Source organism: Seriola lalandi, unplaced genomic scaffold (genome assembly GCF_002814215.2).
Source record: "Seriola lalandi dorsalis isolate HSWRI2012SDOR001 ecotype SW California unplaced genomic scaffold, Sedor1 jcf7180002054974, whole genome shotgun sequence".
Lineage (NCBI taxonomy): Eukaryota > Metazoa > Chordata > Actinopteri > Carangiformes > Carangidae > Seriola > Seriola lalandi.
The window spans coordinates 306,267-328,781 of record NW_019525524.1 but is presented as its reverse complement, the minus strand read 5'-3'; the positions used below and the strand labels follow the sequence as shown (position 1 = coordinate 328,781).

General features: G+C 40.0%; 1 protein-coding gene across 2 annotated transcripts in view; it reads left to right on the top strand.

The window, feature by feature from the left end:
* cdk14 (cyclin dependent kinase 14) overlaps nt 1-22,515 on the top strand; it is a 186,633-nt gene that overhangs the window by 14,047 nt on the left and 150,071 nt on the right. For both annotated transcript variants that reach the window (XM_023396252.2, XM_023396253.2), the window contains exons 2-6: nt 1,887-2,132; nt 4,103-4,197; nt 4,817-4,896; nt 7,186-7,280; nt 11,140-11,202. In XM_023396252.2, the coding sequence (XP_023252020.1) occupies nt 1,902-2,132; nt 4,103-4,197; nt 4,817-4,896; nt 7,186-7,280; nt 11,140-11,202 (564 nt within the window). In that variant the 5' untranslated portion in view covers nt 1,887-1,901. The remainder of the gene's footprint in view (nt 1-1,886; nt 2,133-4,102; nt 4,198-4,816; nt 4,897-7,185; nt 7,281-11,139; nt 11,203-22,515) is intronic.

The window sequence follows — 22,515 nt, the reverse complement described above, 5'->3', positions numbered from 1 at the left end:
TGTGTCATATTTTAAAAGCTGATAATGTTGCTTTTATGTAAAATACAATTCAGCAGACTAACTAGTACCTGCCTTAGTCAATGTTGTAGATTAATATAAAGTAATTAAAAAAGTAATTACTGGAATTAATATTAATAATAATAATAATAACATAACTTTTATAATGATAACTTTATTTATATAGCACAGTGCTATACCAACTGCTGTACACACATTGAAACAAGGCAAAGCAATAAAAGACACGGAGAAGAGGCAAAGTGTCATTTGCAAGGCATGTATAACGGAGAATTACAAACACGTGTTAAAACAATAAAATCAATGATGGTACTTCATTACATCCCACCGCTGCTGCTGACCATGTCCACTAGTGACCCACAAATTTTGCAGCTGTTGTGTTGTTGCTCGAAACCAAACCAGTGTTGTCATTGGTTATTTTTTTAAAATGTGGTACCATCATTTCAGAAAAGAATAGTTTCCTGTTCTGCCAGTACATCAGACTGAGTTCATAGTGTTGAAGAACTCTGATGACCTTAGTATCGTCCAGAGATGAGTACTGATGCCTGATAGTGTGATAGGTCCTAAATGATGGTATGCATTTTTGTTGCCATAGGTGCTGCTCTACATTACAGCTGCTGTCACTGAGGACATCCTCTGAGGATATGGATGAGACTCATGTTTATGATAACCATGCATTCTTCATGTTGATAAAATGTTATTGATATCAAAGCCATTATCGATTCTAATTATTGGTCAGATTTTTTATTGATTCCCTCAAAGATTCCTGATCAATTTTCTTAGTGGAAAAAAACTAGGCCTCCACAGGTTTTCAACATCAACACAACTCGTTTAATATCTCTGAACACTGTGTAGGGAAAAGGCATGATGTGCCTCAGGGGCAAAAGCTCCATTTTCATTCAGGTTTCCCTTTGTCAAAGAAGAAAATCTGCTAAGTGTGCCTGTGTGGTGCTAAACAACATAAACAAATAAAAGATGCTAACTACGCTAACCGTTCTTGTTCATCTACTAGTCGCCAATTGTTCCCCCATGAGTCCCTCTGATGTTTCCTCTAACGCTAACCATCTTGATACTCTGATCTGATCCAGATTTTTTCAGTGAGGAAGTAAGAGTAGATGAGCTTCAGCCCCAGTTTCACTTCAAGGAACTTCCTATTAAAAACCCAAAACTCAGGCCTTTTGTTTGACCTAAAATTAGTGCCACAGTGATGTGAGTTTGTGTTGTGGGAAAATGAGTCCAATGAAACCTGGCCCAAGTTAAAGAACAGGCTGGCGAGTTGCAACATGACCCCTGCTTGTTTATTAGAGTAATTAGAAGTCCTTCCTGCGGGGTAGCCTAATCCTAAATATTTAATCTGAAGGTAGCTGTGGCAAAACATGTCATGCTGCCCGCGTCCTTTGTGTTCAATACACACAGTCGATGGTGGAAGAGCAGCTAGTGAGGTGCTTTGTGCTGGAAAATAGATGGAGAGTGTAGAGGGATGTACGTGTGCCCGATGGGCTTGCAGGAGACGATCAGCAGCATGTGTACACAATTGTATGGATGTGTAGATGTGTGTCAGAGATAAGGTGGAATTGTGTGAACGTACAGTATGGAAAGCTGGCTGTGTGTGTGTGTGTGTGTGTGTGTGTGTGTGTGCAGTGGAGCTGACAGAGACTGGAGCTGTTTTGATCAGAGAGGAGAGATATAGAGATAAAAAGACTCATCTTAGCAGTGAGGTAGCAGCAAGGCTCTGCAGAGAGGGAAGAGGCCCAGGCTGACAGTGAGATGAAAAATAGAAGATGGGGGCACAGGCAGTTTTTGGCTAATCACTGGCAGATGGATTTTTCTTCTTTAATGCTCACTTTTGTCTCCTCTTCCTTCTTTTACAGATATGTGTCACAAAGATGTCCACACGCAGCTGCCAGGGAACAGACTCAGTCATCAAGCCCCTGGACACCATTCCTGAGGACAAGAAAGTGAGAGTTCAGCGCACGCAGAGTGGCTTCGACCCATTCGAGAGGCCAGCCAGTCAGGTGAAGAGGGTCCACTCTGAGAACAATGCCTGCATCAACGCCAAGAGTTCATCTGCCGGCAAGGAGTCGCCAAAACTGCGCCGTCACTCCAGCCCTAGTTCTGTAAGTACACCTTTACACAACCATAGTCACACACTTTAGTGTTCTGCATATGTGTGTGTTAATGTGGAGTTCATTACTAATCTGGTTGGACCTTAAATTTACAATTCCCAGCTCCACTCCCACAGCAATCACTTAGAAAGTTTAGTATTTTTGGGATTACACTGATTTGCTTTGTTTCCATGAGAGAGATGTTTTTCATTTCTTGATGTAAATGTCTGCGTGTTATGCACAGAGCTAGAGCTGGGAGCTGATTAACTGAAAATGACTTTAAATAGCTACCCTGGCTCAGTGCAAAGCATTAGTAATAAAGCAACAGTTTTAGGGGGAGTCGTGCTGGAATTCTTTCCTGACAAACAGTTAACTGTAGTGCTGGTTGTCAGATATGGTCAGTGAGCACTGGCAAAACCAAATCTGGCAAAAAAGACTTCAGATGCTACACACAGTCACAGTGCCAGGAAATAGTTCCAGTGTGTGACTCCTCAACCCCAAGAGAAAAGAAAAAGTCATAAAACAGGAGGAAGATCACATGATGGTGCTGCTGATACAGCATTTGTTGGGCAGTCACCTCTGTTTGGGTTGATGGGTGAGAAAGCAGTCCACAGTTGTGTCAGTGTTGCCATGGAAATGCAGATTGTAGTTCCACGATAGGATGTTGGTAATTTTTTTCATAATTGAGCAGTATTTGTTTTTCCTTTTTGACACACAGTAGTCTAATATCACAGGATGGTCTAACTCAATAGGGCATTTAGTCAACATATACAGTGTAATGATGTAACGGGGCAATTAAAATTCAAAGAAGTCTAAAAGAGGTAACTCCTCTGATAATGCTTAAATGTTCTTTTCTCATAATAATAACATGACAAAGAGCTTTTCGAAAAATGTACATCTTAAAGTGTCAAATTACCATAAAAAGCTTGATTTTCCCCTTTTCTTTTTTGTTAACTCACATATTAACAGTTTCCATAAATTTTGTAATAAACAATCACAACACATCTGAACAGCCGAACAGCTTTAACACATCCTTTCTTCTTTCTTCTCCTCTCCTGTGTGTGTATCTCACTGACTGACTCCAGTCGCAGTGATTGGCAGAGTAGTGTCATGTGACCATTGCCATAAAGGCTAGAAAAGCTGTGACGGTTAAAATAGAAACACTCAAAATTTAATTATCATCAACAATTCATAGTTTACAGGTGCGGGTGCAGATAGGACAATGTCTGGGTCCAGACCTGAACCTATGTATGAGTATTACATACCTCTTGTGAACCAGTCAAGTCAAGGCAGTAGTAGTAGATCTATCCGATCGATCATACATTTAGCACCAATCCGGCTTTACACTGAGAAAGGACCGCCTACCTAATTGACATACGTACAAAGATATACAGAAATAAATAAATGTAGAAATACAGAAATAAATAAATGTGTTGGACCTGAACATGTGGTCAGACAAAGCAAGCCTGGTAGGGCCTACTTGTAACCCCTGAAGCCTGACTGAATAATAAGCGAGCATGGTCTTTTGTCTTAAACCCCCTGAACAAAGGAAAGAGTGCCAAAGACCAGAGATAGTCTGCTTTCTTTGTGAGCTAGTTTACTGAAGGAGGTAACCAACCCAGTGCACGTTTACTGCAGTCTTTTTCCTATAAATGTTTCTAAATCAACCTCAGTAAGTTTTAGACTTTCAAAGCTGTTGGGTGAGAACAGATTCAGTCCGGGGCTTCATCTCCTCAGAGCTGTAGTTATCACCTCTTTTACCTGTGAACTGAGACAGTGAAAAGTCTGTAAAAGTTACGGGCTGACAATAATTGACTTTGTGAAACTCTCTCTCCTCTTCTTTGCTGATATTACACCTCCCTGATGATGCAGTGAGAAGTCTCAAGGTTTTAATATCACTCAAAAATATATAATGTCTTCTGGGAAATCCTGTATTCATCCTTTCATATTACTTTTTTCATTTCTCTTTTCTTTCTCCTCAGCCCACAAGCCCAAAGTTTGGAAAAGCAGATTCCTATGAAAAGCTGGAGAAGCTGGGAGAAGGTTCATATGCTACAGTATACAAAGGAAAGAGCAAGTAAGTAGTGTGTGCATATCAAATCACTGTCTAATACGCTCTGTCTACTTTAAAGTTCATAAGACCCACTCATGAAGGCAGTGAATATTACATTTCATTATACAGGAGCTGTGCTGGACCAGAATAAATTAATTAAATGGAAAAGCAATAACAGCTGCAGAATATAGTTTGATGCATAATAATAATTTTTCTCTATACTGCATGTTTGCGACTTACGAAATTTCTTTAGCATGGATGTTTTTATGCATTGATTCGATAGTTTTTATGGATTTGTGCTCCTCTCTCAGGTTTTGCTAATTAAATACCAGGAAAGGAAGTTCACACACTGTAAATGTTTGAAACTCCAAACAATGTATTCTTCTCAGTAATGATATTATTTTTGCTTTGCTCTTCACTATCTTCACTACAACAGCTTTGATTGGTGAGCTTCACTCAGCTGTAACCCCGTGGCCTTGTACCCGGGTCTCATTACACTGCTGCCAAATTACATTTCATTGGCTAAACAATCTTCACTCTAACTTCATCCTCATTTCAACTTCATCGGTTTTAATAGATTCTTTTATTATGTCACAAAAACACCAGATTTCCATACTCTGTTTGTCCTCTGTTCTGTTGTCAGGGTGAATGGGAAGCTGGTGGCTCTGAAGGTGATTCGTCTACAAGAGGAGGAAGGAACGCCCTTCACAGCCATAAGAGAAGGTAAGAGGTTTATAAGTGGAAAGAACCTCAAGTATAGATCATGTTTAACTAGGCTTGGTCGATATCCACAATTTAATATCTCGATATAATCCAGCCCAAAAACCGATATGCAATATTATCACAAGGGGATTCTTATGCCTCCATGCCGGCGATAGTCAGAGGCATATTGTTTTCAGGTGGTCCGTCCATCCATACGGACACATGTCCTATTCTCGTAGACACGATATCTCAGTAACTTGACAGAACTCCTCCAAATTTGGCACAAACATTCACTAGGACTCAAGGATGAAATGAATAGATTTTGGTGGTCAACTGTCAAAGGTCAAAGGTGTGATGGCCTAACAAAATGTGGTTTTGGCCTTCAGAATGCTATATCTCCATAATGCTGTGAAGGAATTTCTTCAAATTTGGCACAAACATCCAATTGGACTCATGAATGAACTGCTTAGATTTTGGGTGACAAAGGTCAAAGTTCAAGGGTATGGTGACTTCAAAACATGCAGTTCTGGCCTTGTGAACATAATTACTCTGTAACACCTTGAGGGAATTTCTTCAAATTTGGTGAAAATGTTCACAAGGAGTCAAGGAAAAACTGATTATATTTTGGTGGTCCAAAGTCAAAGTCACGGTGACATCAGAGTACACGTTTTAGTCATAACTCAAGACTTCACACAGTTATGACAACATTGAATACAAATGATTAATATTTTATATGATACTGGATAAACAGAGATGTAATCTGAAACTAGTCTGAGTGATGGAGGCACACGCATGTGTGTGTCTGTGGGGACACAGAGAAAGGCAAGATGGCCAATTCAAAATGGTCGCTATGACCACATGACCAGAACAAAGAAGACTAGACAAGATAGCAGTAAACAAAGGAACCACTCAAAATGGCCGCTGAGACCACCTGGGTGTGTGTGTGTGTGTGTGTTAACAAACATTAACCAACATGTACATTGACAAAGGTTTAGACTTCTGCTGCTTAGCTGTGCTATGCTAGGTGAGGCTAGGCCCAGTCAGTTAACATTACCCAGTCCTTTGAACAAAACAAAGAGGTCTTTTCCAGTGTTGTTGAAGCATCCAGCTTCCTGGTGAGTAAAGTCCTGTCTGGCTGTGTGGCTTCCGCTGTTTTCTCCTTTGTTCATCTTCTTCTCACAACTCAGCTGTTCCACGCTAACTCTGCCGTGGCTCCTGTTGTTTGGAAAATCAGCTGGCTGACCTTGTTTCATAGGCGCTGATTCTAAAGAAGACTTGGTTCACTCTCTCTTGAGAAGAGTGTTGTAGTCTGCTGCGAGCAGGCCAGCAAGGCTGGATGCTTGTTAGGAGACTCATAGATCTCTGTTATATTTACAAACACACCCACACACACACACACACACACACACACACACACACACAAAAAGGCAGAGACAGGACAGACAGGTGTGAATGCACCCAAGACGCATTGAGGACGCATTTGAGATCCGATCGCTCAGACCACATTCAGAGGTGGTCTGGACTACATGTGTCCACATTTTATAGCAGTTTGAATGCAAATTTGTCCTTGCCACATTGAAGGACCGCCTACTCCACTGACATCCTCTGTCACAGTCTGATTAGTCACAACACAGTTTCATAATGAACGGAAAATAATTTACTATATCAAATGGATAAAACTTTATTTCATTATAAGATCTTTGCATAGCGCATTAATTCGCTCAACCCCTCTATGCCCCACTTGCGCTCTCTCATTCACCCTTTCTCTGCTTTGTCAAAGCTAAACACAGTAAGTAAGAAACATGCAAGTTTCATTGACAAGGTTTATTGCATTTTTCTCTTTGTAAAGAAAGTTGTGTTGTAAACCACAGTCTAGCAGATATGTCATATGTGTGTGTGTTATTTGCACAGTCCCTCCTAACTGTACTCAAGGTGCGACTCAGATGAAGCAAATCACATGTGAAAGTCATAGAGAGTCTGTCCCAGAATGTGCTGATCACACCCGGCCTCCTCAGTAACACTCTGTAATCTCCCCTAATTAAGTAATAGGCATTTTGATCATCTTCCCAAGATATCATATCACTGCTCTACTTATTAACAATGCCTGTTACATCATAAACATGCTGACAAATGAATGTGAGAACTTGCAGCAGGAAATCCAGCCTGTATTTTCTCATTCTCTCCCCTGTATGTAGTGAGGCTTGTTGAGGCTGTGTATAATTCTAATGATGCAGATAGTGAAAGCATTGATCATAGCAAGTCCTCTGGTATCTCAGTATCTCTGATTCTGTGTCCGTTCTGTGCCTGCAGCATCTCTTCTGAAAGGCCTGAAGCACGCCAACATCGTGCTCCTCCATGACATCATCCACACCAAGGAAACCCTGACTCTGGTCTTTGAATATGTGGTAAGTCTGCACTCTGCCATGCTGAGATCTGGACCCTGTATGGGTGGAGTGGAGAGGTCTGGAATTAGGTTTGGTTTCAGTGGTGTTCAGAAGGAAAAGAAACCACAGCTTTAAAGGGGAACACAGGTCTGCACTGATGTCTGTGTCTTCAGTCTGATTGATTTGACCTCAGTGTGTGCTCATTGATTGAGTTTCAGTTTTTAATGCTTGGCCCACAGAAACATGAGTTGGGATATTTTGATTTGCATATTCTTGTTTATAAGGGGACATGAAGAATGTTAAAGCATCCTTGGCTTTTTCCACTGTTTGCTACCATAGGATGACAGACACAATATGAAGTCAGGTGGCCTTTTTATTGGAAGGTCACTGTTTTAATTTCCACAACTGTCCCATGGACATAGACGACACCAAGGATTTTCTTTTATATATTTCTGTTCTATGAGAAAGCTGCAAGTCTGCAACGTCAGAACTGGAGATGATCAAGGTATATTTCAACCTATATGGATGATTATATATATAGATAGATGTAGCCTCTGTGACGTCACCTATAGGTTTCTTAAGGGTGGGTTGGAAGCTCAAAGTGGGCTGCTCCAACGTTGCCATCTTGGCAGTGCCTAACTCCCGGCTAATCCAAAAATGGGCAAAGAGGTGGGGTGTGTGTGGAGACGAGACTAGTTTAATAACTATAGCAACCATGCGTGCCTGTTAACATCGGGCATCAGAGCGCCTAGCTTGAAAGATAACCCAAGGCTAATTCATTTGTTCGCTAATCAATGAGCTAAGCTAACAGGCCACTTTTGGTGAGTGCAAACACCAATACCTGCTAATTTCCTGAATTTCCCCTAAGTAAAAAATAAAGTATATATCTATCCATCTAATGCTAACATATGACTAAATTAATACTAGACTAGTCAATTACTAGTCAATTAACCACACAAGAAGCCATAATATTTGTCAGACAAATCCATCAAAAAGAACCAACACCACAAACACAAGTGAGAAGTCACCTTCAGTGACTCGAATTAGTGGCAACTTCGGAGGCTAAAAAATTAAGCCAACATGGCAGTACCAAAAATTGCTCTTCTTCGAATGGCCGTTTAAGACTGGCTTCCAAAGCTAGTCAATCCCCATAGACTCCATTGTTAAAATCGCCAACTTTAAAGCAGAAAAAAACATGTTTACAGCCTGGTACAAAACAATACAGTTTGGTCTCTATAGCTTATTTCCTCCTTCAACTGTACGGGGGTGAATTTCTTTTATAGCTCACTTGTTTAAATTTTATTAAAGTTTAAAGTTCTGCATAACTGAGGGAGTGACAGATGGGTGAGCATAGTCAGTCAGTCTTGAGTCAGGTACTGGCAAGATGGCAACAACAGAACGTCCCACTCTGAGCTTCAAAACCACTCTTCAGAAACCTATGGGTGACGTCACGGAGGCTACATCCAACTTTATTTAAAGTCTATGGATGACACTGAGCAGACAGCTAACAGACTGTGACTGCACTCACCTGTTGCTCAAAGTTGCCACGCCCTAATAATGCACCACTTTAAGCTTTAACAAGAAAATGCATTTCCTGACATGCAGCAAATTGCCGCAGGTCAGATTTGAACCTTGTGGTGCGCATTCTACGAGGTGAGCCACCAGGGCGTCCCAAGTTGGACATTTTAACGTGGGAGTCTATGGGGATTGACTTAGTTTTGGAACCAGACTCTAGTGGTCTGGACTACTGCAGTTTCAGTGAAAAATGAAGGTATATTTGAAAGATGATCATTATAATTAGATCAATCCTCTTGGAACTGTGCTTAGTTGGGTCCGGCTTTGGAGAGGGACACTGTGAGTAGTTAGGCATTGGCTGCTCCCTTACCAGTGCCGACCACACTGGGTTTTACGGCAAAAAGGGCATTTCAGAGGGAACAGGCAGACCAGTCTGGACTATGCCAGTCGTCCTTGAGCTGCACCAGGCCAGCTGTACAGGACAGGATCATCCATTTGTCATTCAGGTGTATAATGTTCCCATATGTTGTGGTAGACTAGGCTAATATTAAAGTGCAATTTGCACAATTGCAGCCAGAGCTGGTTTCGTTGTTGTAATCTGAGCGATTGACTACACTGTTATAAAGGCACCATCAGAGGGCGAACTTGCTTATGTCAATAGAAAACATTTTCAATTCATAAAGGTACAAATATGTAATAAAAAAAATGTGACTGACTTATTGTGGCAAGGTGACCTGGATCAACCCACTATTAATTTATCAAAACAAAGAGCATGGTCAGGCACAGGCTACAAGCTGTCAGGGTGAGTGATTGGTGGCTTTATTCATAAGCTAAATCAAATCAAATAAATCAACTCCTCTGATGAACACGGGGGCTCATATGCCCCAAATTATATCATTGTCTTTAGAGTGTTATTAATCCTCACTGGTTTGAGCTACATGCTGTTTGTTCCTGTTAGACTAGATAATCAGTGCTTTCCGACAAGCGCCTGTTTGTCTGTGTGAGTCATTTACTTCGGTCGATAAACTAATGTATAATGTTTGAAAGGATTTGAGCAGTGTCACCTTGAGCGTGGATATCAAAAACAGTGCATGGTGGATGCAAATAGTGTGTATAATAAACAAAACACTACTGTAAATATTTTTTTTACTAATTTCAATCGAGAAATTGCATAAAATTCAAGTAAAATAATTCTAGTGCAGGGCTTGTGAGGACCCCCCCGCATTAACAGCCTCACTCACCCACTTCAGTTGAATTCTGTTATTATTAATACCAGAGGAAAAAGTGCAGAATAAAACCTTTTACCCTTTAACTCACAATTATTGTTTTAAACCAAAATTGTCCTCACAATTATAGAAAGACATGTACACACACAGAAAGAACCACATATCAACACGCACACACAAGTACACGCAAATACACCATGTTGATTTACCTTGAGTTGCTCTCATATCTGAGTTAAAAGGCTAAGAATTGATGATCTTAATTAGCCAATCAGAATCAGCTCTGCCCATTTCTTCAGTAACATCTGCTGAGTAGCACCTGCTGAGATCAGAAGGGAAAGCTACAAGTCCTATTAAAAATATCACCTCACCACAATGATAAAATGGTTGAAAAAGCAGCTCATATTAATTGAAGTATGGTACATAGAAAGATTAGATGCGAAAATTATGATTTCTTGTAAGGTGAATATCCAAAAGTGGAGATGGTTTGTGTTTGCCTTATAGATGCTTTCATAGTTGAGAGTAATAATGATGAGAGTTAAGCTTTGTCCATTTCCTCTCAGAAACTGCATTAGTAGTGTGTGTGTGTGTGTGTCTGTGCGCGTGCGCACGTGGCTGTGTTTATAAACATCACAGAGATCAAAGAGTCTCCTAATGAGCCATGTCGAACAGCTGTGTCTATCTGGAAGACACAGCTGAAACAGATGGGCGAGATTTTGGCTCGGCAAGCATCTCAAACAACTGCTATTTTTGAAAAGAATGGTAACTCCTATCAGAACCATGAGCGAATCAAGAACTTTGTGCACAGATTATGTGGCTTTGGTGTTTCTAGAGCCAAAAATGTGGACACAGGAGTGAGTTACAAAAAAGGATCACTTCTGCTCCTGAATTTGTATTGCAGTCAATGGGAGAGGTGGAGGGCACTCACTGACTCAGCATTCACACTAATAAGTATGCAGAATAATAATAATATACTGTATGCCTTCAATGCTATTGCACTGCATGCACATAATGATTATATATGCCTTCAATGCTGTTGCATTGCAGGCACATAATAAGTATGCGGGATGATAATATGTATGCCTTCAGTGCATCCTAATGTTACTTTATTAATATTGAGCTGATCTGCTTTTATTCTACAGCACACAGACCTGTGCCAGTACATGGACAAACACCCTGGAGGTCTCCATCCAGACAATGTGAAGGTACAGTATCTTTAAAGTTATTTTTGGGCAGTTTGCCTTTAATTGTATAAGAACAGTGAGTGAGTGACATGAAAGTTGGGGAGAGAGAGGTGATGACATGCAGCAAAGGGCCATGGGTCGGACCCGAACCCATGGCTGCTGCAGTAAGGACTGAGCCTAAGTGGTATGCGCTATACCAGGTGAACAACTGGGGTGCCCTGAAGGTACAGTATCTTTAATCGCACGTTTCTCAAACAAACAATGTTCCCCCTAAATAAAGAGGACAGGAAATTTCATCATGAAGACATGAATAGAAACAGGCAGCAATTTGTCCTTGAAACAATGAGTCCTTCTGATAGTCTAGTCTAGTGGTTCCAGATGTAGGGAGGGGTCAGGATGCCCTGTGGGATACCCAGACTTACCAACCTGTACGCATTTTTACATCAAAGTACGTTTATGGTTACACCTGGGAGTTCAATTTTACACATGCAGTACTCAAGTCTAACAGCAGGCGGAAGCAATATCTAGTTTGCTGAGTAAGAGAAGAAGAAGCATTCAAGCCATCATAGCAATGGGTAATATCAAGCGGGAATAACTGAAAAAGTGGGGGTGGGGCCTCCTCTGCAAAGGTAAACGGGCTGTGGGGGATGTGGAAAGTTGATATTGTGAATTGAGTGCAGTTATTGCTGACCTGTCAAACCTGTCAAAATATGTAACGTTGATAACATTAGTCTAATGTTACACCATTAAGCTAGCTAGCTACCAGCATTTAAACTGGCAAAGTAATGTTAAGTTATATTGTCCATGTGTCGCAGATTGTTAAATGTGACTTTTCATAGTACTGAGCCACAGAAATAACGTTACCTAGAAACTTACTTGGAAGTGTGTGTGCCTACGTGTGTGTGTGTTTGTGTGTGTGTGCACACCTTGCTTTTAAAATAAATGTGACGATAGATGAAGAGGACACTAAGAGTGGTTTGTTGTGTTACAATATATACAAAATAGAATTTATAAAAAATTCATTTTTATTAAATAATTGAATTAAATTTGCTGATATCCAGCTTATATAAGCACATCTAACACAATAAAATATGAATCATGAAAACAACGGTTTTATGCAGCTGCACTGAAACCTTTGACTTTCACTGTATATTTTAATATAGTGCAATGTAAATTATATTTTGGGGAAACATGGTCAAAGCTCCAAAACTTGAGGTGAACATATGTAGACTTGTTCCTTGCAAGTCAAATACCAGGGCTTCAGCCTCCCCTGAGCTGACGTCTCATTGCTCACACATGACCGAAAACAGCTGACTGTTCTTAAATGTAAAATTGTCCATTTTTTGCGTTCCTTTCAAGAATATATGATTGTATTGTTTCCTTCATAGCCAATTCATATGTTCAATAACTTCATGCTATGTTCGTGAGTAAGGTTTTAAGGAAACCCAAATGCAGCCAACACCAATCCAATGAGCAATCCAAAACTAGGCAAATACTGAGAACTTAACAGACAAAACAGAAGCAAAACAGAAAGGCCAAAAAACATTGGGTACACAGGAACAAAAGACAAAGGGAAATTCAAAAATCCAAACTGATTACAACAGAGTAAAACAGCACAGCCACAGTATCATTTACCTGTTCCCATCATCCTAATGAAAACTTAATCACTGTAGCTGACGTTAATTGGGATGTGAACCTTTGTGTAGTTATGGTGGCCCTGAGAGCTCAATGCACTGAAGCTAAAGGAAACACATGCAAATGGACAAAACACAAGCTGTCTTCATCAGTTTGACAACACACGCATTGCTGATACACAAACACACCAAAAGTAGAACAGATGACAACGGAAGTGTTTCCAGGGGACACGAAAAAGTGATGAACCTGACTGGGAACTGAACAAGTGCACATGGATGTATTATAATAGATCTGTGCAAGTGTGTCCTAGCTGGGTTCATCACTTTTTAGTGTCCCCTGGAAACAGTGGTGCTACTTGCAGCACGTTTGTGTATCTGCTTGTGTTGTGAGTACCTTGAGATAATTTCTGTTGTGAATTGGCGCTATACAAATAAAAATGAACTTGACTTGACTTGCTGCACGTGTTGTTAAATTTATGAAGATTCTGAATTTGTCTATTTGCATGTGTTTTCTTAAGTTGCAGTATGTTGAGCTCTCAGGGCCACTGTAGCATGTTGGTAAAGCTTCTTGTTCCTCTCGTCTACAACACTACATGAGTGAAAACTGCTGGTAACATAAATGAACAGGTAGAAAGAAGCAGTGATGGAGTGAATGAGGCCATGTTCTGGTGTTGGGGATATCAGTATGTTCTGTCATGCAGGAAGTTGACAGTTCAGGCTACATCTGTTATATAACAGCTTGTACTTTTTGCCACTGAGGATTTTACATAAGTAATACGTGTTTTTCCTGCTGATAGTAGCATTATTGAGATTCACATGAATAATTTAGGATAATTTAGGCTTGGCTCCTGCAGACTGTTACTTGTTGGTTGCGATTTATAATCTGACTTTAGGGCCCGTCTCGCTTTGTTCCTGCTGCACTGAACTACACAGTATTAATACAGTGGTTGTAATAATCCATCACAATGAGTGGCATTTTCATTCCTCTGATATTGTGTAGTAAAGGATGTAGTTATCTCAGTCAGTTCTCAGAATCTGCGTTGAATTTTTTGTGTGACTGCCAACACAACATTATATGGTACAGTTGTTACTGTTAAACCTAATAAATAGTAAAAACACCATCACATTATTATATGTGAATTATTAACACAACATCAATACCACAATTAAATCCAACCAGTCATCCAGCCCGAACAACCACACAGCTCATTTGCGTACAACCCATAGGAGTGTCTCCTGAAATAGTGCCCTTACAGTGGCAGGCATATTGGGCCTTGGTTGTCATGGTTACTATATTAACAGTCATGGGTTGGTTATGCTAAGGAAAAAAATCTTGATTTGGGTTAAAATAAGTGCTTATTCAACATTAAAGATCTTTGTTGTCATGGTTACAATAATAACAACGTGGTTTTATATATATATATATATATATACAAACATACACACTACACACACACACCAACACATATACATACTGAGGTATGCCTCACCAGAAAAAAATAGAAAAACAGCAATAACGGAGTTGTAGCTAGCAACATCACATATCAATAATTCATGATGAAATAACTGTTCATGCACAGTATTTCATTACCAAATATTGTCTAGATTTATCATTGGTCATTTCTAGAAAAATTTTCTAAATCAGAAATTAGTGTGGACCACAGGTCCTGAAAAATACAATCACAATTATATTTTTCCAAAGTTAATCTCTCTCAAGGCAAAAAATTGAGATGAATTTTTCCAAAATATGAGTATGCATTTCTTGTGAAGTGTGGTAGGCTATAGTTATTAATATTCTGCATTTTTTTTATCCGTATGAAAATCAGGCATATCATTTAGTAAATAAAAACAAGGTTTTAAATCAAATTTAATTTTTTAGACTGCTGTGGAGAAGGAATGAATTGAGTTCCAGAAAGGTTGCCAAAATATATGAATGAATGTTTCTTCTTTTGTCCTGCATCTGGGACAGTTTAAAGAGTTATCTTTAGAGATCTTATGCATTTGCAGTTTCAAGTAAACGACCAATGGGGGGGGGGGGGGGGTCTTTATCACATTGTGAAATGTTTATTAAGTGTAGGAGTCTACTGATGTTCATCGAATGTCATCTCTCAAGAAGCTAGTTCGGTTATTGTTTCTAGCTGGGATGTCAGTGTTTATGGGGCAGTAACTAGAGGGAAGAGTTGGATCTTTTATGGCAGCAGTGTTAATATGGGGGGACGGGGAGGTGATTGACCTTGACCAGCTACCATCCCAAAGAAAATTTGGTTTGCTAGAACTTTGCCTGATTTAGTTCCTTTATCTCAGCTTTTGCAGGAGAAGTTCAGTTCTATTTGTCAGTAAATATATATATACACAAATATATACAAATATAAACACAAATATACAATTGATTCCAGGTGTGTTCTGTGGAGTTTGGAGTTGTTTGCATAGTTCTTTTATTTTGTTTTCCAAATTACTTCTGAGGAGAGGAGAATAAAGAGTTTTCCCTCTAATTAATTGCTTTCCTTTTTTCAAATCGTAGTGTCCGAGAAGAATTAGGAGAGTTGTTCAGTTCTAAAAAGAAAGCCCACTCCTCTGCCATTAAGCTAAAACTTAGGATCTGCAAGTAGTGGAATATTAAAGCTCATTGTAGGGAAGGATGAAATAAATGATTGTGTCTTCAGGGTGAGTGTTAATGGGGAATGATCGCTAATTATGACTTGGTTCATTTTGGTGTTAAGGATATTTGGAGTGAAAAAAGTCGATGTGTGGAAATGACTGATGTTGAGGAGAAAAGAAGGAATATTCTCTTGCAGATGTTTACGCCTCCAGCTATTACTGCGACCAGAGTCATCCCATATTCTCTTTTATTATAGCTGAGGGTTGAGAAATTCTTGAGGCTAGTGTTGAAGATACCTCAGATTATGGTTATTGAGTTTGAGCTTTGGTTTGTTATTTGTGAGGAAAATGTATGATAGAATGAATAGTCATCAATATTTGGGTCATACAAATTTGATATTTTACAAGATTTGTTTTTGATTGAGGAGAGTTATGATGTATCTTCCTTCTGGAACTCTAATATTGAGTTATTGTGAGTAGGGTTAGGGTTAGCGTATTCTTTTATGAATCAGAATAGAGAGACTTCTTTATTTAGTAATGTAAGTATCTGAATAGACTAAATTGTATTGTGGGCCTGTGAACATTTGTTGTTCTGAATTATTTAGGTAAGTTTCTTGTGATAAGTATTTTCTATCAGACAAAAGTTAGGGGTTGCATAGGAACAAGAAAAAGAACAAAAATAATGTTATTTTTAATTATAGCTCCCCAGGTATGTCGGGTTGGAAGGCAGTGTATGTGCATGGTGGGTGTAGGAGTGCATAGGACTAGGGGGACGTATATAGGACTGAAACTGCCAAAATCAAAAGTAAATAAAGAAATGACTTGTTCGATTAATTAATATGGCTGTTATGAACCTAGCCATGTCAGGGCAAAGCATGCAGTATGGTTGGATGCACTCTGATGTCGATCAACCAATAGGTGAAATGTTGACTCCATGACGCAATTGAGGACAACCCCCTCATTTGCATAATGAAGCAGATATCCAATTTTGAATGTGCCTGCTGCTTGGTGCGTGTACTTCACTCCTCATGTTTCAATCTGTACAAAGGACGTTACTTTCAGTTTCATTCATGTCGTAGAGACTTATCCTGACACTGACCTCAGTCACTGCAGGTGTCTCTCAAAAAGCCATTTGAAGCTGTTACGACTGGCCAAAATAACCTCACACTGATGGTGTTAGGGCCAATAATTTACTCTTACCATGTTAAGACTTTTATTTTGAAGGTTAAACAAAATTGTGCACAACGTGTTTGTGTGTTTCTGTCAATATGTGTGTGTGTGTGTGTGTGTGTGTGTGTGTGTGTGTGTGTGTGTGTATGCTTTTGAGTGTAGTAGCAGAGCTGCCCAACAGAACGTCCAGTAAGTTCTTTTTACCTGATTAAGACTTTTATTTTGAAGGTGAATATCAAAAAGTAAGATGGTGTTTGTGTGTCTCACAGTAGAGGTGTCTACCATAAGCCCCCAAAAGGCTTGTGTTACAAGGTTGAGACACTTATACAGTTAATGTCCATATGGTGGTGATGGTGTTAGTGTGTCTTTTAATGTATGTGTGTGCATAGTGTTGACAACTGCATAAGCTTAGCCTTCAAACAGCCCTTTGAAGTTCTCAGGACCAGCCAAAATGACCTCACATAATGGTTTTTAACCCAAAAATGTACACATGTGAAATAACCAGACATCAACACGCACACACAAGTGCATGCAAATATATTGTCTATATTTACCTTAAAGTTACTCCCATACCTGAGTTAAAAGGCCAAGAAATTAATTAGTCTAATTAGCCAATCAGAATCAGCTTTTCACATTTCTGCCAAGGTGCTAAGTAGGACCTGCTGAGACACTGGTGGCCACTGTCGACTGTGTTAAATTAACTTTATAACCTGACAAGGAGCCAAACCTCTTCAACAAGGACAAGATTGGTGGCATACTAGTCAGTGGATCTGATATATATAGAAGCAGGTCATCCGCATAAAGCGACAATTTCAGCTCAACACCAGCCTGGGACATACCATGGAAAAGAGAAAGAGACCTTAGGGGAAAGAGGACAACCCTGCCTGGTGCCACGTGACAATGTAAAATAATCTGATCGAGTGTCATTGGTGTGGACGTCTTCCTGGGGGGAGGTGTATAGAAGTTGAATCCATTATATAAATCTGTTCCCAAATTCAAACTTGTGCAGTCCTGCAAAAAGATAGTTCCATTCGACTCGATCAAACGCCTTTTCTGATTTGAGTGCAAAAACAACTTCAGGAGTTAGAGAAGAATGTTTAGAGAAAATTACATTCAAGAGCGTTCAAATGTTAAAAAATAGTTGTTGCCCTTTTTGTCTGTCTGTATCCTGGATTCTAGTTGTTAGCTCATGCAATTTAGCCTTACTAGAATATGTTGAATAGCAAATAATTTGCCCACATATATATGCTTTAAGTGATTCCCATAACAAAGAAGAAGAGACATAATCATTTTTATTGATAGCAATGAAGTCATCAATTGAGGATGAGATAAAGTCATTAAATGCCTTGTCGGACAGCAAAAGAGAATTAAACCTCCAGGGAGATGAAAAGCGGGGTCGTTTAAAAAATGCAACATTTACACTTACAGGAGCTCTCACAGCCTGCTCTGCTTCTCAGTGCTTTTCCACTCACCCTGCCTCTGTTCCACTCTGCAACACCTCCTCATCAGCCTCACTGTCCTCACCTGTTGCCCCCAGCTGCACTCCATCTCCAATCAAGCCAGTATATATGCATCCCCGGTTCACTCACTCATTGCCAGATTGTTCTTAGTACTCACACAAGACTTTCCAGCGGTTTTCTACGGACTGACTTCCCGGTTTCGACTCTGCTCATCCCTGACCATGCTGCCTCATCTCTGCCCTGGTAAACGCCTCAGCCTTCTGTCCCTGACCACGAATTCTGCCTGTGCGATTCCTGGTCCCCGTCCGCCTGTTCCTCTGGCTATTTGGCGTTCTCCAGCTCCAACGTCGCATGTGAGTGCTTGCCTGCTGGTTTCCTGATCCTTTGTCTGGCTTTGATTACCTGCCTGCCTGCTCCTTCCTGGTTCGTCTGCCCCACTGACTGCTCACCTGGTTCGGATTCTCCTGCCTCCCTGACGTCTCCGGCCTGCTCCCTAACGGTACTGTTGCTTCCCCGAAAACTTTCCTGTGTGTGTGAAGATTGTGTCCCGTTATCACGATGACGGATTCTGCCGGTGTCTCAGCGGTTCAGCTCTGGTGGAGTTTGCCAGGAGACTTTCTGTCTCGGGAACGCTTGATTTCTGCTCGGCTTCTCTGCAGGCAGTCGTGCAGATGTTATCTGCTGGCGTCTCTTGCGGGTTGATGCGAAATAAACTCTAATGCTCTTCACTTTGGTTGGATAACTTTAGAGGAGACTGGCGTTGACCAGATGACTCTAAAGTTGTCAAAATCTTCAAAAAGGAAAACTTGATGATGATGATTAAAAGTTACAAAATTACTCTTCACATTTCTGCCAAGGCACTTCTGTTGCTTTGGTTCAGTTGGTCTTGACTTGGCTTATAAAAATAAAAGATCGCGCATGTAGACAAATGATGTTACTTGTAGCTTGTGGCAAAGAAAAATAAAAGATGCGGAAAGTGCAAAAATGACTAAGAGCTACGAGTTTGTGGCGAGCAGCTTAGAGCTAAGAGTTTACATGGCTACAGAGCCGGGCTTTGAGCCGGGACTCTGAGCTTTTAGCAAAGTTCTCAGCTTCTAGTTTCTGCATCGTTTCTTGCTTCTCGCATCTTCTTGTCATCTGGGTTTCTCTGATTTTCTTCTTCTTCTGGACTGAACTCTGAACTAACAACGTTAAATTAAAGTGACATAAAACCTAATACATAAAAGGATTTGCAACTTACGCCATGTCCAGCTGAGCCAAAAGTCCCATCCCATAGTCACTTATTATAGTTGAGTGAGCTTGTCTGGGAAGCAGACGTCTGTGTCAACAAGCCGAATGTTCACCACCGACCATGCTGAATCTGTTTGACTTGTGTAAACCTCCTTTTCATTTGAAGTTTAGATCTGACCAATTACTGACAGGACCTACAGACTTTAACTTTAAATCTGGCAATGAAATACTAAAAGTATTATTATTATTATTATTATCATTGAGAAAACTGAGTGACTTACTGTGAAAATCCTCCTCAATCTGCCCTCAGCACTTCACTTTTCTTCAAACATTAGAATGCAATGGTTTTGAGACGTTTCCAGTCGAAGCCAAAGAGAAAAAGAAAAAAGGTTCTTTTAAGAAGAGTCTGATGTTTGAATAAAAGAGCTTACTGAGGAGAATAAAACACCCATTTTTCTTTCTTTTTATTACCATGCAGTTGCACTCTTTCCAGTGCAAGGGCTTTTCAGAGGTGTGTTTGATATACATGAGTAAACACACATTTCCCATGCTAATTTCCTGCACCGCAGTTCATCTCTCACCCGCTGAGAGGAGGAATAGTAAACCGTTGACCCGGTGACTCCAGATGCCAGACAGGGCCCCTCCCTGATTGGACTCCATGGTGCTTCAATCAGCTTAATTGGCCAAGACTCTGGTGTCAGTGAGATGAGAGAAATGAGAGGGGAATGCTGGAACTGGAATAAAACTGAACGCTGGATCAGATGTGCCTCATTATTTTTTTGATTGACACATTGAAGAGCTGCCAGTTCTCAGAGGGAAAACAAAACTATTTCAATGCAGCTCTGACTGTGGGTACAATTTAGGATTCTGTTGATATTCATGTGTTGAAAGCTTGTACCAGCAGCAGCAGATATAGTCTGTGGAGTGTGCATATATTCAAAATTGAGTTTAGTGGTTGCAGTATGGGTTCTTGAGCTGCAGGCAGGTGGACGGCCTGTGTTCGAGTTCAGCAGTAAAATAATTGGCTGTAAAATGTAAATTTAAATGCAATTTAAAATTTATTCATTTGTCTTGTCAGCAAAATTGCATTGATGCATTTCATGAGTTTTTGTTTTTTTATGAATGAATTTGTCAGTGAAGGCCTCAAGACTCCAGTGTTCTCATGATAGGTGAAACACCGCCCTGTAGCTTCATATAAATAGTTGCATATATACTTATTGTTATTCATAGGTTGAGAGGTTTTTGCATAAGTGTCAGCAGTTTTATTTCAGCAAAGGTGGACTGACATAGTGGATTTTTTTGGTTATGATCCAAAAGTTAAAAAAAAATATATAAAAAATTCAAAATCACACTGACGTTCATGAAAAAATCAACCTTATATTGTGTGAGTCAGGCTGTTTGTCTAAAACAGGGATGCTACATTTTCTTAAAAAGTGAAAATATGGTATTATTGTTGAATATTTCTGTTTTTAGTGGTGTTTATTTATGTAGCATTAACGCCATATTTTAGAATTTACAGTCGTTGAAATGGGGTACTAGTCCTATGGGAGGACAACAATGAATTACTTCATTGCCAAATTTATCAATCTCATATCGGAAGCCGTGACTTCTCGATTCAATGGATCTCCAGTCTCTACGTCAAAAGAATACAACAGGACAACAACTGGGTGTAAATAAAGGAGTTTACTAACTAAACTACTATCTACAGAGTAAATGCAAGGTGTAATAATCATTAAGATGAAAATAATAATGAAATGAGCAGTGTGATGAGTTGGCAATGGTGGGAGAGAATATGTTATGGCTATACACTATGGCTATACAGCTAATGATGCTACATCTACGAATTAGGTTTGATGATTAGATATTGCTATATTTCGACATCAACCCAGTCATGAGCAGAGTGTTAAGACCGGCCTACTGTGGGTTGCGCCGTAGCTGAAGACCCTCGGCTGGAACCCAGGTGGCTGTGGTTGCCGTGGTAACCCTGGAGACGCGGGATCTAGGTGGATTCTCCTGGAGGCCGTATCCCGTTATCACGATGACGGATTCTGCCGGTGTCTCAGCGGTTCAGCTCTGGTGGAGTTTGCCAGGAGACTTTCTGTCTCGGGAAGTCTTGATTTCTGCTCGGCTTCTCTGCAGGCGGTCGTGCAGATGTTATCTGCTGTTGTCTCTTGCGGATTGATGCGAAATAAACTCTAATGCTCTTCACTTTGGTTGGATAACTTTAGACGAGACCGTTGACCAGATGACTCTAAAGTTGTCAAAATCTTGAAAAAGGAAAACTTGATGATTAAAAGTTACAAAATTACTCTGAGGCACTTCCGTTGTTTTGGTTCAGTTGGTCTTGACTTGGCTTATAAAAATAAAAGATCGCGCATGTAGACAAAAATGTTACTTTGAGCTTGTGGCAAAGAAATTTAAAAGATGCGGAAAGTGCAAAAATGACTAAGAGCCATGAGTTTCTGGCGAGCAGCTTAGAGCTAAGAGTTTCCATGGCTACAGAGCCGGGCTTTGAGCCGGGACTCTGAGCTTTGAGCAAAGATCTCAACTTCTAGTTCCTGCATCGTTTTCTAGCTTCAGCTTTTCAGCCTCTAGCTTTTAGCTTCGTTTCTCACATCTTCTTCCTTCTTAGCATCTCGCCGGGTTTCTAACTTTTTCGCATTTCTAACATTTCTGACTTCTAACCTTTCTGGCCTTTCTTCTTCTCTTCTTGTCATCCGGCTTTCTTTTTTCTGAACATGTGTGAATTGTTCATGACTGTTTTATCCCCTGGGGGCTGGCGCATGTTTCAGGGGCGTCGCCCATCTTCTCCTGTGTTTCCACTTGGAGAATAGAGTAATTTTCCACTGAACTTTGGAATAATTTAAATCTAAAGTTTACTTATAAACTTGCACATCCGTCTTCCACCATGACCACAAAACATTAAGTGAAATAACATATAAAACTACTTGCACTAATAATGAGAGAGGAGTAATAGGAGTGTTGATTTCATATTACATCCTTCAAACCTGGAATTAATCATGATACAAGTGGATAATTGATCAAACAACAATATAAACATTTCCCAAAGCTAATAGTCTATAAATGTGGATTACACAGCAGTTCTTCGACTGTAATAATAATAATAACTAGAAAATTCCAGGGAAATTTTGAGTGCCACGGGGGCTACTGCCGGGATGAGTACATGATTTATTTCCAGTGTTCAAAAGTCACCCTGATCATATTCTGGTTTTGAGAAATGT